We start from the raw sequence: 19021 nt of genomic DNA, 5'->3' as shown, positions 1-19021 counted from the left end.
TACCAACTGAACTTCTGAGAATAACACCTAACACAATACTGTAGCTACCGTATTGTTACCAACTGAACTTCTGAGAATAACACCTAACACAATACTGTAGCTACCAGTATTGTTACCAACTGAACTTCTGAGAATAACACCTAACACAATACTGTAGCTACCGTATTGTTACCAACTGAACTTCTGAGAATAACACCTAACACAATACTGTAGCTACCAGTATTGTTACCAACTGAACTTCTGAGAATAACACCTAACACAATACTGTAGCTACCGGTATTGTTACCAACTGAACTTCTGAGAATAACACCTAACACAATACTGTAGCTACCAGTATTGTTACCAACTGAACTTCTGAGAATAACACCTAACACAATACTGTAGCTACCGGTATTGTTACCAACTGAACTTCTGAGAATAACACCTAACACAATACTGTAGCTACCAGTATTGTTACCAACTGAACTTCTGAGAATAACACCTAACACAATACTGTAGCTACCGGTATTGTTACCAACTGAACTTCTGAGAATAACACCTAACACAATACTGTAGCTACCAGTATTGTTACCAACTGAACTTCTGAGAATAACACCTAACACAATACTGTAGCTACCGGTATTGTTACCAACTGAACTTCTGAGAATAACACCTAACACAATACTGTAGCTACCGGTATTGTTACCAACTGAACTTCTGAGAATAACACCTAACACAATACTGTAGCTACCAGTATTGTTACCAACTGAACTTCTGAGAATAACACCTAACACAATACTGTAGCTTCCAGTATTGTTACCAACTGAACTTCTGAGAATAACACCTAACAGTTTTTAAAGATCACAACACGTGGAGAGACAGCATATATTGTTAATTCAATGCAGTTTGTACACTGTAAATCTCAGGAGCTATAACTGTTATTAACTGCTAATTAATCAGGAAACAGCAGATTATTTTTACCAGGAATGTTTATAGATTTTGAACACTATAAACCATTTAAGTTCAGTGGATTACCATCAGATATTAATATTTCTACAAACGCATAACATCAGTTATGAAATGCTCATGAGATCAGTGAAAAGCGAGTTAGCTGCCCATTAAGTGTAATAATATCAACACAGAATTAATTCACCATCACAAACCATCGATAAAATATTCACTTTTAGACCAGATAAAGACACAGTATTGTAAGTTTGTAAAACTTTTGAATATAAATCATTATTTGTAATAACCATTATTATAAATTGTATTATTGTTTGTATATTAAAATATATTTGTGTTAAGAAAGAAATCTGTGTATATCAATCTTGTTGGAAAATCTCATAAATATATAAACATATATATATACTTAACATATACTTAATTTCTAAATTCAACTTATGATTTACTCAGTTTCAGCTATTTCAAACTGTAATATATAACATAATATATTGGAGGCATGTCAAAAATATATTATAATAAGTAACAGTACTAACTGTGATTATATTGTGTTGTAGATTCTGCATACATTTCTGACTTAATGTTTATATATCCTCTATATATATCTTCAGAGAAACCTCCACCTTATGGGAATTATTGATGTATGTCTGTAATTACCTTCCTCTTTATTCTTGATATTTGTTTCAGTATATTTTTGAATTTCACACAAAGCTACAAGGGTTATCTGTACTAGCAGTCCCTAATTTAGCACTGAAAGACCAGAGAGAAGGCAACTAGTCATCACTACCCACCACCAGTACTTGGGCTACTTTTTTATCAATGAATAGTGGGATTTACCATCACATTATAATGCCCCAATAGTAGAAAAGCTGAACACATTTATTGAGACATGGATTCAAACCTATGACTATCTGATTGTAAGTTGGAAGTCCTAATGACTTGTCCACATCAGATTTCACTGTATTTATCTTCTGTCGATAAAGAAGATTCCAATAACATGTTCTTCTTAGATTCTTCAGTCTACAGATTCTGTTCATTCTGGAAACTATACAGTGATACAATGCTATCTTTCCACTTGTGAGGATGTTCTACACGGTATATGATTAGGGTCATGGTAATGGTCACACCAAGAAATGTAATTCTATCTTTATTCAATGTTTACTGTGAATTACATTGCAGAATGTTGTCTGTTCAGGTGATTTGTGAATTCTGGAATCTCATATGTTGTGTATGCCAGTATTATAAATGTGTCATCAAAACTGAAACACAGAATGTCTATTTTCAGGATATTTTAAAATTCTACTAGGAAAAGCCCCATGAATAACACACCAGATGTTCCATAAAAGCCCAAGATTAAATCCCAGCCACTACTGACAAATAAATATAGTCCTTCCCTGACAACTGTAGCAGATTAGTGTCTGAAACATAAAATAAAAACTAGTCAGTAATAAAGGTCTAATTATAAAAAATGTGTTACTAATTAATGGTGTTGTAGGATCACTATCCATAACAATGGTCAGTAGAATTATTTATGAAAACAGTAGAACAAATCCATTGAAAATTCTGAGAAGCCTTTGACTCACATGAGAAGGAATTTATTTCAAAGCTAATTTTACTCATACCTTGAGGCATATTTTCCAGACAAGAGAGAAGGATGATATAAAGAGATTCCGATGTGTATGTATCTTTCATTTTATCTGCAAGAAAAACAAAACATTTTAAAATCAGGTAGTATAATTTATGGGAAAAATACCAGTACAAAAAAATAATGATTAGAGACACAAATGACACTTGTATCAACAAGTGAACATCTTGTGTGGTACAGTTTCTATTATTATGAGTGGCAAGGAACAGAAATGATATAAGAACATAAATCATTTATAAACAAAAAGGGTATAACTTATGCTAATACATACAAATCAAAGTACATCACCGATAAAATTACATTCATAGATAATTTGTCAGTTGATCTACTATAACTATAACTACCAGATTATTAAATAACAAATTTATTTTAAATCAAAGAACATAATTGTGAACTAAAAATTGAGAAATTTTTTCTTTGTAGTAGATTAAAAATGAAAGACAAAAGTGGACTGAGTGCAAATGCTGAATTTAGAACCATTCATTTTCCAAGTTAATGTCTATAAATTTAATTAGTTGCAAACTTTCTTATCTTGAAAACTTATCACGAAATAACTTTTCACGGTTACTACATGAATTTAAAATAAATTATTTTCACAGCTCTAATAAAAACTGAGTAGATCCTGCAGCAATCGACTAATTCATAACCTACTTTCTGAAACTTAGCTTGAAGAGAACAAAATGGAAAACATATACTCATAACAAAATTATCTGCTGGAGATGTTTTTTTATTGCTACTTTCTCTCAGTGTTTGTAAAGATAACTAAGGAGAAGATAAAGTACCAACTTTACAAGTTTTCTTAAATTTCATTACAAGTTTTAATTTATAAGTTTAAACAAATGATATCGTACTTTTTTCAGAGCACAGTAAACTTTCCAGTTTAGACTTAAAATTGGAGGTAAAGTCATCTTTCTTAGAATGTTTTTTCTTTGTTAAATGAAGACCTTTTGCAGACGGCTGGAATAAAGAAAAATTCAATTAAAGCACAGTTCTGGTCAAAGGTAGCACTAAACAAACATTTGAAACATTTACAAATTATTTTTATAATGTTTTTTCTTCACTCCATAATTCACTTTTTAATAATCTAATTAAGCACTTTGTTATTTCAGTCAGAAATAAAATACAATAGAGTTCTGACATTAAACCAGCGATGCATGTGAACTTCTCTCAAGACATCTATGAACTTTCCAAAGTCCCAAATTGAAGAACTGTCGACACTATTTCAATCACTAAGATATCATTCTAACTGTCTGATCAACAGTTTCACAAATAATAATCTTGTTTATAGTTTCACCTGATCGAAACTAAATTCCTTTCCATACAAATGAACTTCAGAACATTACATTAATATTATTAACATCTGACCTTGGCATGGCTATTACCCAGGGTTTGTCACCTCATTAAAAAAAAATAACATTATATCAGAAACTACCTATCATCACAAGAATATCTAAATAGAAACCTTAAACAAATGGTGCTACACAATTTAGAAAAATACACAGTTATCAACATCCCATGTATCATAAGCTGCTGGGAAATGTTTTAAAAATTAAGTGTGAAATAAAGCATTCTTATGGACTCCTTTTGTCTATTTTACACACATACATATTTACCTTGATAACTAACATTTCCTTTTGTAAATCTTGTTGGGTGGACACAATCGAGTCAAGGTTTAATACCAAATGTAACTCTTGCTTTTCACTATTAACAACTGGTATGTATGTGTAATACCTCTCTGCAGGGGGAGATTCTGAGATAGGGAAACGTTAGAAACCCCTACAAAAACAGGTCAATCTTAAAATTGTGGAACAAGCATATGTACCTTCTAAACTTAAAATTTATGTAATCTGAAGAAAAGTATTTCCAACAGATACTTCTATATACAAAGTAGCCACATTCCTTGTGTATCTCCCCATGAGACTTGCATGTCTATAACTATCAGTTAACTCCTGACATATCCATGTGACGTAGCACACAACCTCCATATTTAGTAGCTTCCCCTCATCACTTGCACTTAAAATAACTTCATTCACCTTCAAGTAAATCAGTGCACCAGGAATGGACAAATGTGTATCAATAGGAAATACAATTTCAAATGTTAACTTCGGAGATGAGACCTCAATTCTGCACACAGATCAGCTAGAATCCCAAGTTCATTTGGTGTAGAACTGAAACCTAAATGATCTCCCTTAACAAAATGCCTGAAGGTAAACTCCATGCATTGTGACATCCAATGGCAAGGGCTCCACAGAGCACACCCATGGGAGACTGCATTTTGTCTCAACCAGGATATACCCTTTGATAGAAAGTAAACGTGGAAGAGGTGAATAAGCCCCATCTGCTGTAGTGATGGTGGAACACACACACAACCAGTCAAGTAAAGTAAACAGTATGGTGAGGACTTGATCTGTATGTGTGGCGTAATACCTACCTCCCAACCAAGCACCAGCACTAAAGTATACAGTATGGTGAGGACTTGATCTGGATGTGTGGTGTATACCTACCTCCCAACCAAGCACCAGCAATAAAGTAGACAGTATGGTGAGGACTTGATCTGGATGTGTGGTGTATACTTACCTCCAAACCAAGCACCAGCACTAAAGTAGACAGTATGGTGAGAACTTGATCTGGATGTGTGGTGTACACTTACCTCCAAACCAAGCACCAGCAATAAAGTAGACAGTGTGGCGAGGACTTGATCTGGATGTGTGGTGTATACCTACCTCCAAACCAAGCACCAGCACTAAAGTAGACAGTGTGGTGAGGACTTGATCTGGATGTGTGGTGTACACTTACCTCCAAACCAAGCACCAGCACTAAAGTAGACAGTATGGCGAGGACTTGATCTGGATGTGTGGTGTATACCTACCTCCAAACCAAGTACCTACACTAAAGTAAACAGTATGGTGAGGACTTGATCAGAATGTGTGGTGTAATACTTACCTCCAAACCAAGCACCAGCACTAAAGTAGACAGTATGGTGAGGACTTGATCTGGATGTGTGGTGTATACTTACCTCCAAACCAAACACCAGCACTAAAGTAGACAGTATGGTGAGGACTTGATCTGGATGTGTGGTGTATACCTACCTCCCAACCAAGCACCTACACTAAAGTAGACAGTATGGTGAGGACTTGATCTGGATGTGTGGTGTATACTTACCTCCAAACCAAACACCAGCACTAAAGTAGACAGTATGGTGAGGACTTGATCTGGATGTGTTGTGTATACCTACCTCCCAACCAAGTACCTACACTAAAGTAGACAGTATGGCGAGGACTTGATCTGGATGTGTGGTGTATACTTACCTCCAAACCAAGCACCAGCACTAAAGTAGACAGTATGGCGAGGACTTGATCTGGATGTGTGGTGTATACTTACCTCCAAACCAAACACCAGCACTAAAGTAGACAGTATGGTGAGGACTTGATCTGGATGTGTGGTGTGTACCTACCTCCAAACCAAGCACCAGCACTAAAGTAGACAGTATGGTGAGGACTTGATCTGGATGTGTGGTGTACACTTACCTCCAAACCAAGCACCTACACTAAAGTAGACAGTGTGGTGAGGACTTGATCTGGATGTGTGGTGTATACCTACCTCCAAACCAAGCACCAGCACTAAAGTAGACAGTGTGGTGAGGACTTGATCTGGATGTGTGGTGTACACTTACCTCCAAACCAAACACCAGCACTAAAGTAGACAGTATGGTGAGGACTTGATCTGGATGTGTAGTGTATACCTACCTCCAAACCAAGCACCAGCACTAAAGTATACAGTATGGTGAGGACTTGATCTGGATGTGTGGTGTAATACTTACCTCCCAACCAAGTACCTACACTAAAGTAAACAGTATGGTGAGGACTTGATCAGGATGTGTAGTGTAATACTTACCTCCCAACCAAGCACCAGCACTAAAGTAAACAGTGTGGTGAGGACTTGATCTGGATGTGTGGTGTACACTTACCTCCAAACCAAGCACCTACACTAAAGTAGACAGTGTGGTGAGGACTTGATCTGGATGTGTGGTATATACCTACCTCCAAACCAAGCACCAGCACTAAAGTAGACAGTGTGGTGAGGACTTGATCTGGATGTGTGGTGTATACCTACCTCCAAACCAAGCACCAGCACTAAAGTAGACAGTATGGTGAGGACTTGATCTGGATGTGTGGTGTATACCTACCTCCAAACCAAGCACCAGCACTAAAGTAGACAGTATGGTGAGGACTTGATCTGGATGTGTAGTGTATACCTACCTCCAAACCAAGCACCAGCACTAAAGTAGACAGTATGGTGAGGACTTGATCTGGATGTGTAGTGTATACCTACCTCCAAACCAAGCACCAGCACTAAAGTAGACAGTATGGTGAGGACTTGATCTGGATGTGTGGTGTATACCTACCTCCAAACCAAGCACCAGCACTAAAGTAGACAGTATGGTGAGGACTTGATCTGGATGTGTAGTGTATACCTACCTCCAAACCAAGCACCTACACTAAAGTATACAGTATGGTGAGGACTTGATCTGGATGTGTGGTGTAATACTTACCTCCCAACCAAGCACCAGCACTAAAGTGAACAGTATGGTGAGGACTTGATCTGGATGTATGATGTATACTTACCTCAACTCTAATAGACAAACTCTGACTACAGGAAGGGTGCCAAAGTTATTTAAGGGATGACCCATAATGCATAAACAATGGCACTACATCCTTACTTTTCATTATATTGTGCTAAGACCAACCAGTGATATCTTTTTCAAGGTCCACTTCCCTGCAACAAGGAACTAGTAGCAACAAAAGTCTCTTACGTTCTACTTGAAGAAGAAATGGGGAAAATTTGTATTGAAGAGACCTAGAGAAGGACCTTGCCCAAAAATCAGAAAGAGTAGAAAACCAATAATATATGGTCAAGTAATCATGTTGAAAAAGGGCAAAAGGTGACCGACAGTAGGATGGCCTAGAGGAAGGTAATGGCAGATGGACCAATGCTAATTAACCAGACACAACTGATAAAGAAACAGAGATAAAGAGTAACAAGAATATGAAGAGAGAAAGAATAAACAACTGAAGAGCCAAGCGATGCAGGAAATTAACTGAACAAATTGAGGGACAACACGCACGGGAGAGTGTGAAATATAATAGGAGAAAACCATCACATGAAAATGGAGGGACAACACCCACAGGAGAGAGAAAGTGAAATATACTTGGAGAAAACCATCACATGAAAATGGAGGGACAACACCCACAGGAGAGAGAAAGTGAAATATAATAGGAGAAAGAGTGCAGGAATTTACAAGATGTAAAATAAGCTAAGACGTCAAATGAAGGAGCAGAGAAAATCAAGGTTGTGTCTGCCAAAAATGTGCCACCAACAAAACAATAAAGAAATGTTAAATATCAAAGTAAGGACAAGATAGGAGAAGTACCCAGAAAAAAGAAAGATCAGTCTTATCGGAAGTCATTGGCCAATATGGCAAAAGGATAAATAAAAGATGACCAGAAGAAGGGAAACACAAAACTGAGAGTAGCAAAGGAAGTGATGAAGCATGCCCAAATGAGAAGAAACACAACAAAACCAGAGGGTGGAGAGACCACATCGTGAGTAGAACCATGTTCAAACAAGAGAAGCAAACCGTTACCACGTTTACAGCCCTAAGACACGACTTGCCAGGAGACAAACTTGATTGGAGAAAACAAAATTAATAGGTCCAACATATGGAAGCAGAGAGTACTAAAATAGATACCGTTTAGACGATTGAAATTAGGAACAATTGTGGTAGAAGTGGAGTGAATCCTGACCAATCAATCAACAACATGGAAGAAATCGACAAATGGGTAACAGATAATGAAAAGATAAAGGATGAATATGTGGAGTGAATACTCCACTGCAGCCCACACAACATGAAATATGTAAATGTTCAGAGATGCACAACCTCCCCCAGTCTAACAAAGGTCCAGTCAGTGGGTAGAAAGGAAATGTTCACTGAGGTGTTGGCATAGTCGAGCTGCCAGAAACCTTAAGAGAGGAGAAAGGAGTTGTAAAATCAGGAAAACAAATATGAAGAAAGATACCAGCAGTTCAGCAATTATTACTAAAAGAGGTGTGTGAATATGGTTCAAAAGAATAAGTGTCAGAAGATAAAATTCAAAATATAAAGGAACTGTTTGTACAGGACAAATACAGAAACATAACTCAAAGGATAACACATTCCATCACACAAGTGAAATGGTGAAGGCTCAGCCCAACAGAGCGTAGAGGCACTTATAGCTTAGTTGCTTTGTGCCATAAAATGTCAAACCAACAAACCAACCAACCAGACAGTAGAATGAGATGACTTTGAAGAAATTTCATCCAAAAAAAATCACTGGGGAGAAAAGATATCCTCCACACAAAACTGTGAGATAAGAAACAGGTAAAAATATGAAGATACAAATAACACAAAGGAAAAGAACAGGAAAGTGAAGATACAAATAAAACATATCTAGAGTAAACTGTGGCCAGACAAATAACAGGTCAAACAACCATCATCCTGACTAAATATGGGAAGAAGGAAAGTCAGTCAGGTGAATGGGAAAAGGAAGCTCAGTGTACATGAAATAACTCACACAGGTGTAACAATGGTTGTCATATCTACCACAGACAATGAGCCCCAGAAGTCACAAAGACTCAGGTCCTGTGTTAAGAATAATGTCACAATGATGGGACAAAGGTGAAATTACTACCACTTGAGAAGTTATAATGGGTAACGAGACAAAAAAAAACACTGTCTGGCTTTTTTAGAAATAAAATAAACCAGTGAAATTAATTTTATGTTTTATTGACCTCCACAAATCTCACATAATTGATTTAAAAAGTTTAAAACACTTACATTCTAGACAGTGCCAAGGAAAGGGCTAAAGTTATCTCAAGTATAGAGGAAGTTGCACTATGCACGGAAGTTGTGTTGCCCAACTATTGGTGGAGGGCTATTGTCACATGATGTGAGAGTTAGCTCAATAATAATAGCATGCCAACCTGATATGCACTAAAGATACAGCTGTTCTCTGTGTATAAAGATGAGTTACCATTTTGATTTAAAGTTCTTCATCAATAAATTAGGACACAAATGATGTTTTTGTCAAACATAATGATGACAGATCATCCTTTTCCAATATCTTAAGGACTTTCAAATTCTTTAACAATTCTTTCTCTATTTTGTGATGATTAAAACCCACTTAAAGTAAAAATGTATTCTCAAGACAGCTGCTATAGTTATTAATACTTTAATTAAAATAGTACAGAACAACGTTTCAAACTTCTTAGGTCATCTTTGTCATCCTGAAGATGACCTTAGAAGGTCAAAACATTGTTCTGAATATTACATAGAATGCATACCTCCTTCAGATTTACAACAAAACTACTATTAAAAGCTACCTGCAGTTATCCCTAATTTTCAACAATAGTAGTAGCCACAAACAGAGAGGAAAGCAACCTTTAGGAAGAATCTACCATTGATACTGTGAGATTAACTACCACTCTTATAATCCCACAGCCTAAAGTAATGGAGGAATAGCACAGTATGGATTCAAATACAGCTTTCCAATTACACAATACAGAGTTCTACTACTACTTACATAATTAGATCTAGAGGTTATCAAACTCAGCTCATCAATACTGTTTCTTCTACCGATATATTTAAGCACACTTCAATAAATTACTGTTCATACTTTCCATAATATTCTTCCTAAATCAACTTCAGCATTGCTTCACAAATCTTGTATACCTAACATTTTCAAATTAATGTAAGGTTAAAAATGTACAACCACATAACAGGAGTAATACTAGACAGACGGTAACATAATTTCACTGATCTTACCAGTTCCTCTCCAGTTTTAACCTGACCGTGTACCCGTAACGTTGATACAGCATGTAATCTGCTTCAAATCTTGGTTAAAACTATCGCACTCATCTAAACAAAACCTGAAAAATTCAACCAATTTGTATACTCATATTACAAAACTCTCTACACAGTAATTACAAATAGTGTTAATCAGCTGACTACCTTTCAAGGTCAAAATGTAGAATGATAAGAATAAATACACTGGTATTTACTGGGAGGATGTTCCACTGTTCGATATTTTTGGACATAATCTTAAATAAAATATATTAAGATAAAATGTCTAAATATTAAACAACCATGACAAGAGTTTTAGGTAACCAGAGACAGATATTAAAACATTTCAAATTTTTCTCCTTCAGTGAAAGTATATAATGTTGAATACATCTGGTTTACTATGTAGAGATTGCACAAAATACATCTGGTTTACTATGTAGAGATTGCACAAAATACATCTGATTTACTATGTAGAGATTGCACAAAATACATCTGATTTACTATGTAGAGATTGCACAAAATACATCTGATTTACTATGTAGAGATTGCACAAAATACATCTGATTTACTATGTAGAGATTGCACAAAATACATCTGGTTTACTATGTAGAGATTGCACAACATAAGCTTAAAGGTTCATAAAAAATAAAAAGGTTTAATAAGGTGAACCAGCCTAACAAAAATTTAGTATTAACTGTTTATTAAGGTGAACTAGCCCAACCATAATTCTGAGCTGACTGTATTCAGATGAACTAATTTAACATAATTTAGTACTGACTGTTTATGAAGGTGAGCAAGTCTAACCGTAATTATCAGTGACAGGGAAAGAAAGGGAAACATATCAACAAACCTTGACAAAAGTGGCTGCAGACATGGGAGTACAAGGTATCTGTCATAAGAAAGATGCTATTATAGAAAAGAAACATATCTCAAATAACAAGAAAAGAAAAATAGCTGAACCCAAGATTCACGGGTCACAGAATTATAAACTAAACTTAACAAAGAACACAAGCAAAAGAGAACAATAATACCCGAGAATGAAATCCAGTAAGAGATAGAAATGTTACGGTCTTTTAACGATGGTAGAAGGTCATCGAAGCAAAGACATTGTTTAACAGACCACTCCTGACCAAGGAGAAAGGAATTTAGCCAATGAGACAAAGGTGAAAATCACATGAAATGTGTGCTAGTCCACATAGTGACTAAGAGCTGTTATAGCCTTCACAATTAATGGGTCTACAAAAACCACAAAAGGAAAAAGACCCAAGTGCAAACAACAACCTGTACTTATAACTTAGTACAAAATAGCCTTATTTGAGATGTTACATTAAAATATTAAATCTTTTGAAACAAAAGCTAAAGAATATACAATCAAAGCAAATTTCATTAAGTTTAACACAGAAGCAAGAAATTTAAATGCATGTGGCCAATACAGAGCTAAGGATATTAATGAAGATTAGTGTATACTAATATATGAAGGAATCAATGTGCACAGAGATGTTACTACCTTCCTAGTGGTGGAGAGCTTTTAATGCATGACCACAACATGCACAGACACGAGTTTAGATGAAATAACATCAAATTAGGTGGGGCTTCTCAGAAGGTTATTAAGATGCAAATTTCCCTGGCAAAATATGCAGAAGAACTGAGGAAGATAACTAAAGTGTGTGTAGAGGTGAGTATTTGTTTCAAAATTGAACTTTTTGTATAGTGTAGCTCCCCCTTTTAATTTTTGTACTTGTAATTACACACAGAGAGGTATTTATCATGAGGCATGATGATTTAAGGTTGATATTTGATATACCACTTTCGCTTTTTTTCCTAGATGTGTACAGACTGCCTTTCATAGATATAAAAGATAAACTAAAAGATTCAGCTCTGTGTTTAGTCCTAGCACTTCAAGAGTAATTTACGTTCCTTATAATACAATTTAATCTTCAGTTACATTAAACAGATAAAAAAAAACACACGAAAAATAAAACAGTATCTTCTGCTCTTTACTTACCTGGGAATGAAATTCGTTGCAGGAAACTTGGGGGGGCTTGAGCAACATGATGGGGGAAGTGTTGTTGGCATAAAACCAGAACGGAAGAACTCATCTTGAAGAATTCCAGCGATGTCAGGTCTGTCTGCGGGCCTACTTTTCAACAATCTGAAGATTAACGTATGAGCACTTTCAGATACATTCGAAGGCACACAGTATGTATTATTACTGATACGTGAATATGTTTCATTCAGTGTTGTTGTCTCAAAAGGAGGATGTCCTACCAGCATAGCATACCTAATACACACACAAAAATATGATCAATTATACATTGGATGTAGATCATATTATGTGTTGTAGCTCAGCCAAACTCACAAGCTCCAATACTAGGCAAAATCTTCACAAGCAGTGTTTTAAACTACAGTTGAAATGCCATTATGCACTCTTCTTCACTGGAAATCTGTATTGGACCATTAAAAATCATCATTCTTTCAAAACTCTGTGAGCACATTCAACAAGGTATAATAAAAGTGATGGTTTGCAGTAATAAACTATTTTAAACAGGACACATCTCAATTTTGTGTCACACAAGTGTCAACCTTCTCTGTCCAGGTGTCATTTAGTCACAAAGTCTTACATTCAAAGTTTCATGAAACTATTTTACGTTATACCAAATAAGTATAGCATAAAATCATAGCTAATAATCCATATTTTAGAAATATATAAATTCTAAGTTTTTAGTTTTATAAGACAATACTTTGTTAAAAATCCTAAATTCCCCTAGTGTAAGAAATGTGACATATTTTGTCTTGGCATTCCGTCATGTCTATTTTATTTACTAACCCTACAATAACTATGACATTTGATGTAATTTTACTCATTATAAAATCATCATTGCTCAGGTAAGCTATAACTTTAATTCTGTTTGGTTACAGAGCTATCAAATAGAAAATCAAACCCATCTTGACTCACCAACCTGTTATATATATAGTAGAGTTAATGTCTTTAATAAGCACATTATTTCTTATTTTTGGTTAGTACCCACGGTATTCTTCTAGAAGAGAATGTACACAATCATTAAAATGAATGTTAATATTAAAAACTGGTGATTTACATAATCCTACATTACAACAGTGAAGTTGGTTCTATGTAACAAACTGAAAAGAGGTCCATCATGCCATAAACTGATCCATACATATGGGTATAAAAAGTCCACAATCTGATGTACTCAAGATCTTTAAATTTCTAAAGTACCTGTAAACTTCTATATCTGCAGTTATATTAACTATAGATAACAGAAATTAATTTAATAAGTTCAAAAATGCTTACTAAAAGTTACTAGGTAACTTAGAAGAATTAGTTTTTACAAAATCCAGTGTGTATTCTGGATTAACTGTCTTTGTTTTTTCACACATACTGCTTAATGAACAATCCATAATAATCCAGTGTGTATTCTGGATTAACTGTGTTTGTATTTTCACACATACTGCTTAATGAACAATCCATAATAATCCAGTGTGTATTCTGGATTAACTGTCTTTGTTTTTTCACACATACTGCTTAATGAACAATCCATAATAATTCAGTGTGTATTCTGGATTAACTGTGTTTGTATTTTCACACATACTGCTTAATGAACAATCCATAATAATCCAGTGTGTATTCTGGATTAACTGTCTTTGTTTTTTCACACATACTGCTTAATGAACAATCCATAATAATTCAGTGTGTATTCTGGATTAACTGTGTTTGTATTTTCACACATACTGCTTAATGAACAATCCATAATAATCCAGTGTGTATTCTGGATTAACTGTCTTTGTTTTTTCACACATACTGCTTAAAGAACAATCCATAATATACCAGTAGTTTTCTAAACAGGTTTAAATACACTTGAAGAAAGTTGAAACTCACATGATACAGCCTATTGCCCAGATATCTGCTTCTTTACCGTGTCCCTCCATACTAAGAACTTCAGGGGCAATGTAGTTGGGTGTTCCACAAACAGATCTATTATAAAACAGAAACTAACTTGAAAAGCAAGTTGAAGGATAATTCACTGATGATTAACATATGTTAAAGATACTGTTTGAACAGACAAATTAAATCATTGTCATTGTTGACAGTAAAATAAATGCAGAAAATACAAGTGAAATTTTAGCAGTTCATATTTTGAAGAAAATTATTGTGAGAATCTGTGACCAATAATTAAAAAAAAAAGACACAGATAACCCCCCAAGACTCCCTGCTGACAAAGCTCCATCTGTGACCAATAATAAAGACACAGCTAACCCCCCAAGACTCCCTGCTGACAAAGCTCCACATCATGACAACATGCAGCTCACCAACACCCATGTCCTGCACACACCAAAAAAAATTGGGGGCCTTAAAATTTAGAAAGTTAGTACAGTCAATATGGTATCCAGCTTTGCATGGCTCATCTTTTATATTAAGGCACCTTGTTATAGAATGTATTTAGATACAGTTGGAAGGATGCCCTTAATGTCAGAGGTTCTACTGTATGACAAGCTTCCAAAACCTTTTAACAAAACAAATCACAACAACAACATGTGATATGGATAATTAAGCATGTATTTAATATTTGTAAACTGAACAATAAATTGATTAATTCAAGTCCAACAAGCTGTTTTTTAATGTAGTCATTTGATATTTCAAAAATATATTTTTTCCCCAAAATCATCAAATAGTTAAACATACATTAAACAGCTTGGAAAAAAAAGACACCAAAAACACACACAGTCAATAAGTAATAATAAACGAGCACATAATATGGTCGAGGTTAAATGTTCCTGTATACATGATATTCCAACAGTACAAACATCAAGAGCATTACTTACTAGACATTAAAGTTAGATATTTAAACTTAATGTAAAAACAAACAGCATCTTCCTCTGATATACCAAATATAGGAATTGAGACAGAATTTGAAGATAACATGAATATAAGACTTTTGAAACAAGCTAGCTAGAAACACTGATATCAGGCTTACCTTTTTCTGCAACCTTCTGTAACTATGTGGCTGGCCAATCCAAAATCTCCAATCTTTACTTCCATATTGTCACTGAGGAGCATGTTTCCGAGTTTCAGGTCTCTGTGTATAACTCCACAACTATGAATGTAGCCAACTCCTTCAACCAGTTGATGAATATAATACCTGACTTCGTGCTCTGTCAATACTTTCCTTTTCTTTAAAACATGAGCTAAGGACTAAATAAGAAAGTTTGGTTTTAAATGTACCTAACAATGATGGATATTATTAATAAAAACTGATGACAAAATTCACATACCTGTAACACTAAAATCAGTCAATATAAATTAAATCCTTCACAAAGCCAATATCCTTGATCATGAACTAAAATTTCCCCCACCTTACTATTCTGTGGTATTCCCAAAACAATCAGACCCACTAAACAAAGATTCAGAAAATACAAAACTATGGAGTATAATTACCTCATAGTAAAAAAACCAAAGCACAAAAATCCCTCATTGTTTATACATATGTGCATCCTCCATCAGCATTATGTCTTGAAATTTAACAAACACACACAAAAATTAATTTCTATTACAGAATATTTGCAATAATATATGTTAATATTTGAAATAAAATACACAGTAAACAGTTTTCTTTCCATTATTCCTCCAAAAGTTTACTTCTTACATAGTTCAATAAATCCTATATTACTGGTTGGTTTAAAATAAAATATTTCAGAAGACTTTGTCTCATATCCTATATTACTGGTTGGTTTAAAATAAAATAGTTCAGAAGACTTTGTCTCATATCCTATATTACTGGTTGGTTTAAAATAAAATAGTTCAGAAGACTTTGTCTCATATCCTATATTACTGGTTGGTTTAAAATAAAATAGTTCAGAAGACTTTGTCTCATATTCTATGTTACTGGTTGGTTTAAAATAAAATATTTCAGAAAACTTTGTCTCATATCCTATATTACTGGTTGGTTTAAAATAAAACAGTTCAAAAAACTTTGTCTCATATTCTATATTACTGGTTGGTTTAAAATACAATAGTTCAGAAGACTTTGTCTCATATCCGATGTTACTGGTTGGTTTAAAATAAAATAGTTCAGAAGACTTTGTCTCATATTCTATATTATTGGTTGGTTTAAAATAAAATAGTTCAGAAGACTTTGTCTCATATCCTATATTACTGGTTGGTTTAAAATAAAATAGTTCAGAAGACTTTGTCTCATATTCTATATTATTGGTTGGTTTAAAATAAAATATTTCAGAAAACTTTGTCTCATATCCTATATTACTGGTTGGTTTAAAATAAAATAGTCCAGAAGACTGTCTCATATCCTATATTACTGGTTGGTTTAAAATAAAATAGTTCAGAAGACTTTGTCTCATATTCTATATTACTGTTTGGTTTAAAATAAAATATTTCAGAAGACTGTGTCTCATATTCTATATTACTGGTTGGTTTAAAATACAATAGTTCAGAAGACTTTGTCTCATATCCGATGTTACTGGTTGGTTTAAAATAAAACAGTTCAGAAGACTTTGTCTCATATTCTATATTACTGGTTGGTTTAAAATACAATAGTTCAGACAACTTTGTCTCATATCCTATATTACTGGTTGGTTTAAAATAAAACAGTTCAGAAGACTTTGTCTCATATCCTATATTACTGGTTGGTTTAAAATAAAATATTTCAGAAGACTTTGTCTCATATCCTATATTACTGGTTGGTTTAAAATAAAATAGTTCAGAAGACTTTGTCTCATATTCTATATTATTGGTTGGTTTAAAATAAAATATTTCAGAAGACTTTGTCTCATATTCCATATTACTGGTTGCTTTAAAATAAAATAGTTCAGAAGACTTTGTCTCATATTCTATATTACTGGTTGGTTTAAAATAAAATAGTTCAGAAGACTTTGTCTCATATTCTATATTATTGGTTGGTTTAAAATAAAATAGTTCAGAAGACTTTGTCTCATATTCTATATTACTGGTTGGTTTAAAACAAAATAGTTCAGAAGACTGTCTCATATCCTATATTACTGGTTGGTTTAAAATAAAATAGTTCAGAAGACTTTGTCTCATATCCTATATTACTGGTTGGTTTGAAAAAAAATAGTTCAGAAGACTTTGTCTCATATTCTATATTATTGGTTGGTTTAAAATAAAATAGTTCAGAAGACTTTGTCTCATATTCTATATTATTGGTTGGTTTAAAATAAAATATTTCAGAAGACTGTCTCATACCCTATATTATTGGTTGGTTTAAAATAAAATATTTCAGAAGACTGTCTCATATTCTATATTACTGGTTGGTTTAAAATAAAATAGTTCAGAAGACTGTCTCATATTCTATATTACTGGTTGGTTTAAAATAAAATAGTTCAGAAGACTTTGTCTCATATCCTATATTACTGGTTGGTTTAAAATAAAATAGTTCAGAAGACTGTCTCATATTCTATATTATTGGTTGGTTTAAAATAAAATATTTCAGAAAACTTTGTCTCATATCCTATATTATTGGTTGGTTTAAAATAAAATATTTCAGAAAACTTTGTCTCATATTCTATATTATTGGTTGGTTTAAAATAAAATAGTTCAGAAGACTTTGTCTCATATTCTATATTACTGGTTGGTTTAAAACAAAATAGTTCAGAAGACTGTCTCATATCCTATATTACTGGTTGGTTTAAAATAAAATAGTTCAGAAGACTTTGTCTCATATCCTATATTACTGGTTGGTTTGAAAAAAAATAGTTCAGAAGACTTTGTCTCATATTCTATATTATTGGTTGGTTTAAAATAAAATAGTTCAGAAGACTTTGTCTCATATCCTATATTACTGGTTGGTTTAAAATAAAATATTTCAGAAGACTTTGTCTCATATCCTATATTACTGGTTGGTTTAAAATAAAATAGTTCAGAAGACTTTGTCTCATATTCTATATTATTGGTTGGTTTAAAATAAAATATTTCAGAAGACTTTGTCTCATATTCCATATTACTGGTTGCTTTAAAATAAAATAGTTCAGAAGACTTTGTCTCATATTCTATATTACTGGTTGGTTTAAAATAAAATAGTTCAGAAGACTTTGTCTCATATTCTATATTATTGGTTGGTTTAAAATAAAATAGTTCAGAAGACTTTGTCTCATATTCTATATTACTGGTTGGTTTAAAACAAAATAGTTCAGAAGACTGTCTCATATCCTATATTACTGGTTGGTTTAAAATAAAATAGTTCAGAAGACTTTGTCTCATATCCTATATTACTGGTTGGTTTGAAAAAAAAATAGTTCAGAAGACTTTGTCTCATATTCTATATTATTGGTTGGTTTAAAATAAAATAGTTCAGAAGACTTTGTCTCATATTCTATATTATTGGTTGGTTTAAAATAAAATATTTCAGAAGACTGTCTCATACCCTATATTATTGGTTGGTTTAAAATAAAATATTTCAGAAGACTGTCTCATATTCTATATTACTGGTTGGTTTAAAATAAAATAGTTCAGAAGACTGTCTCATATTCTATATTACTGGTTGGTTTAAAATAAAATAGTTCAGAAG

The 19021-nt window shown here is 33.6% G+C and overlaps 1 protein-coding gene across 1 annotated transcript in view; it reads right to left on the bottom strand.

Annotated features, from left to right (window-relative positions):
- LOC143250009 (serine/threonine-protein kinase PLK1-like) overlaps window positions 1–19021 on the bottom strand; it is a 66889-nt gene that overhangs the window by 22257 nt on the left and 25611 nt on the right. The window contains exons 5-14 of the mRNA XM_076500644.1: window positions 15458–15675; window positions 14362–14457; window positions 12469–12744; window positions 11314–11352; window positions 7137–7234; window positions 5893–5985; window positions 5235–5357; window positions 4198–4334; window positions 3436–3541; window positions 2562–2636 (exon numbers count right to left, since the gene is read on the bottom strand). Of these exons, the coding sequence (XP_076356759.1) occupies window positions 2562–2636; window positions 3436–3541; window positions 4198–4334; window positions 5235–5357; window positions 5893–5985; window positions 7137–7234; window positions 11314–11352; window positions 12469–12744; window positions 14362–14457; window positions 15458–15675 (1261 nt within the window). The remainder of the gene's footprint in view (window positions 1–2561; window positions 2637–3435; window positions 3542–4197; window positions 4335–5234; window positions 5358–5892; window positions 5986–7136; window positions 7235–11313; window positions 11353–12468; window positions 12745–14361; window positions 14458–15457; window positions 15676–19021) is intronic.

Source organism: Tachypleus tridentatus, chromosome 4 (genome assembly GCF_004210375.1).
Source record: "Tachypleus tridentatus isolate NWPU-2018 chromosome 4, ASM421037v1, whole genome shotgun sequence".
Classification (NCBI taxonomy): domain Eukaryota; kingdom Metazoa; phylum Arthropoda; class Merostomata; order Xiphosura; family Limulidae; genus Tachypleus; species Tachypleus tridentatus.
This window is presented reverse-complemented; position numbering and strand designations above follow the sequence as displayed.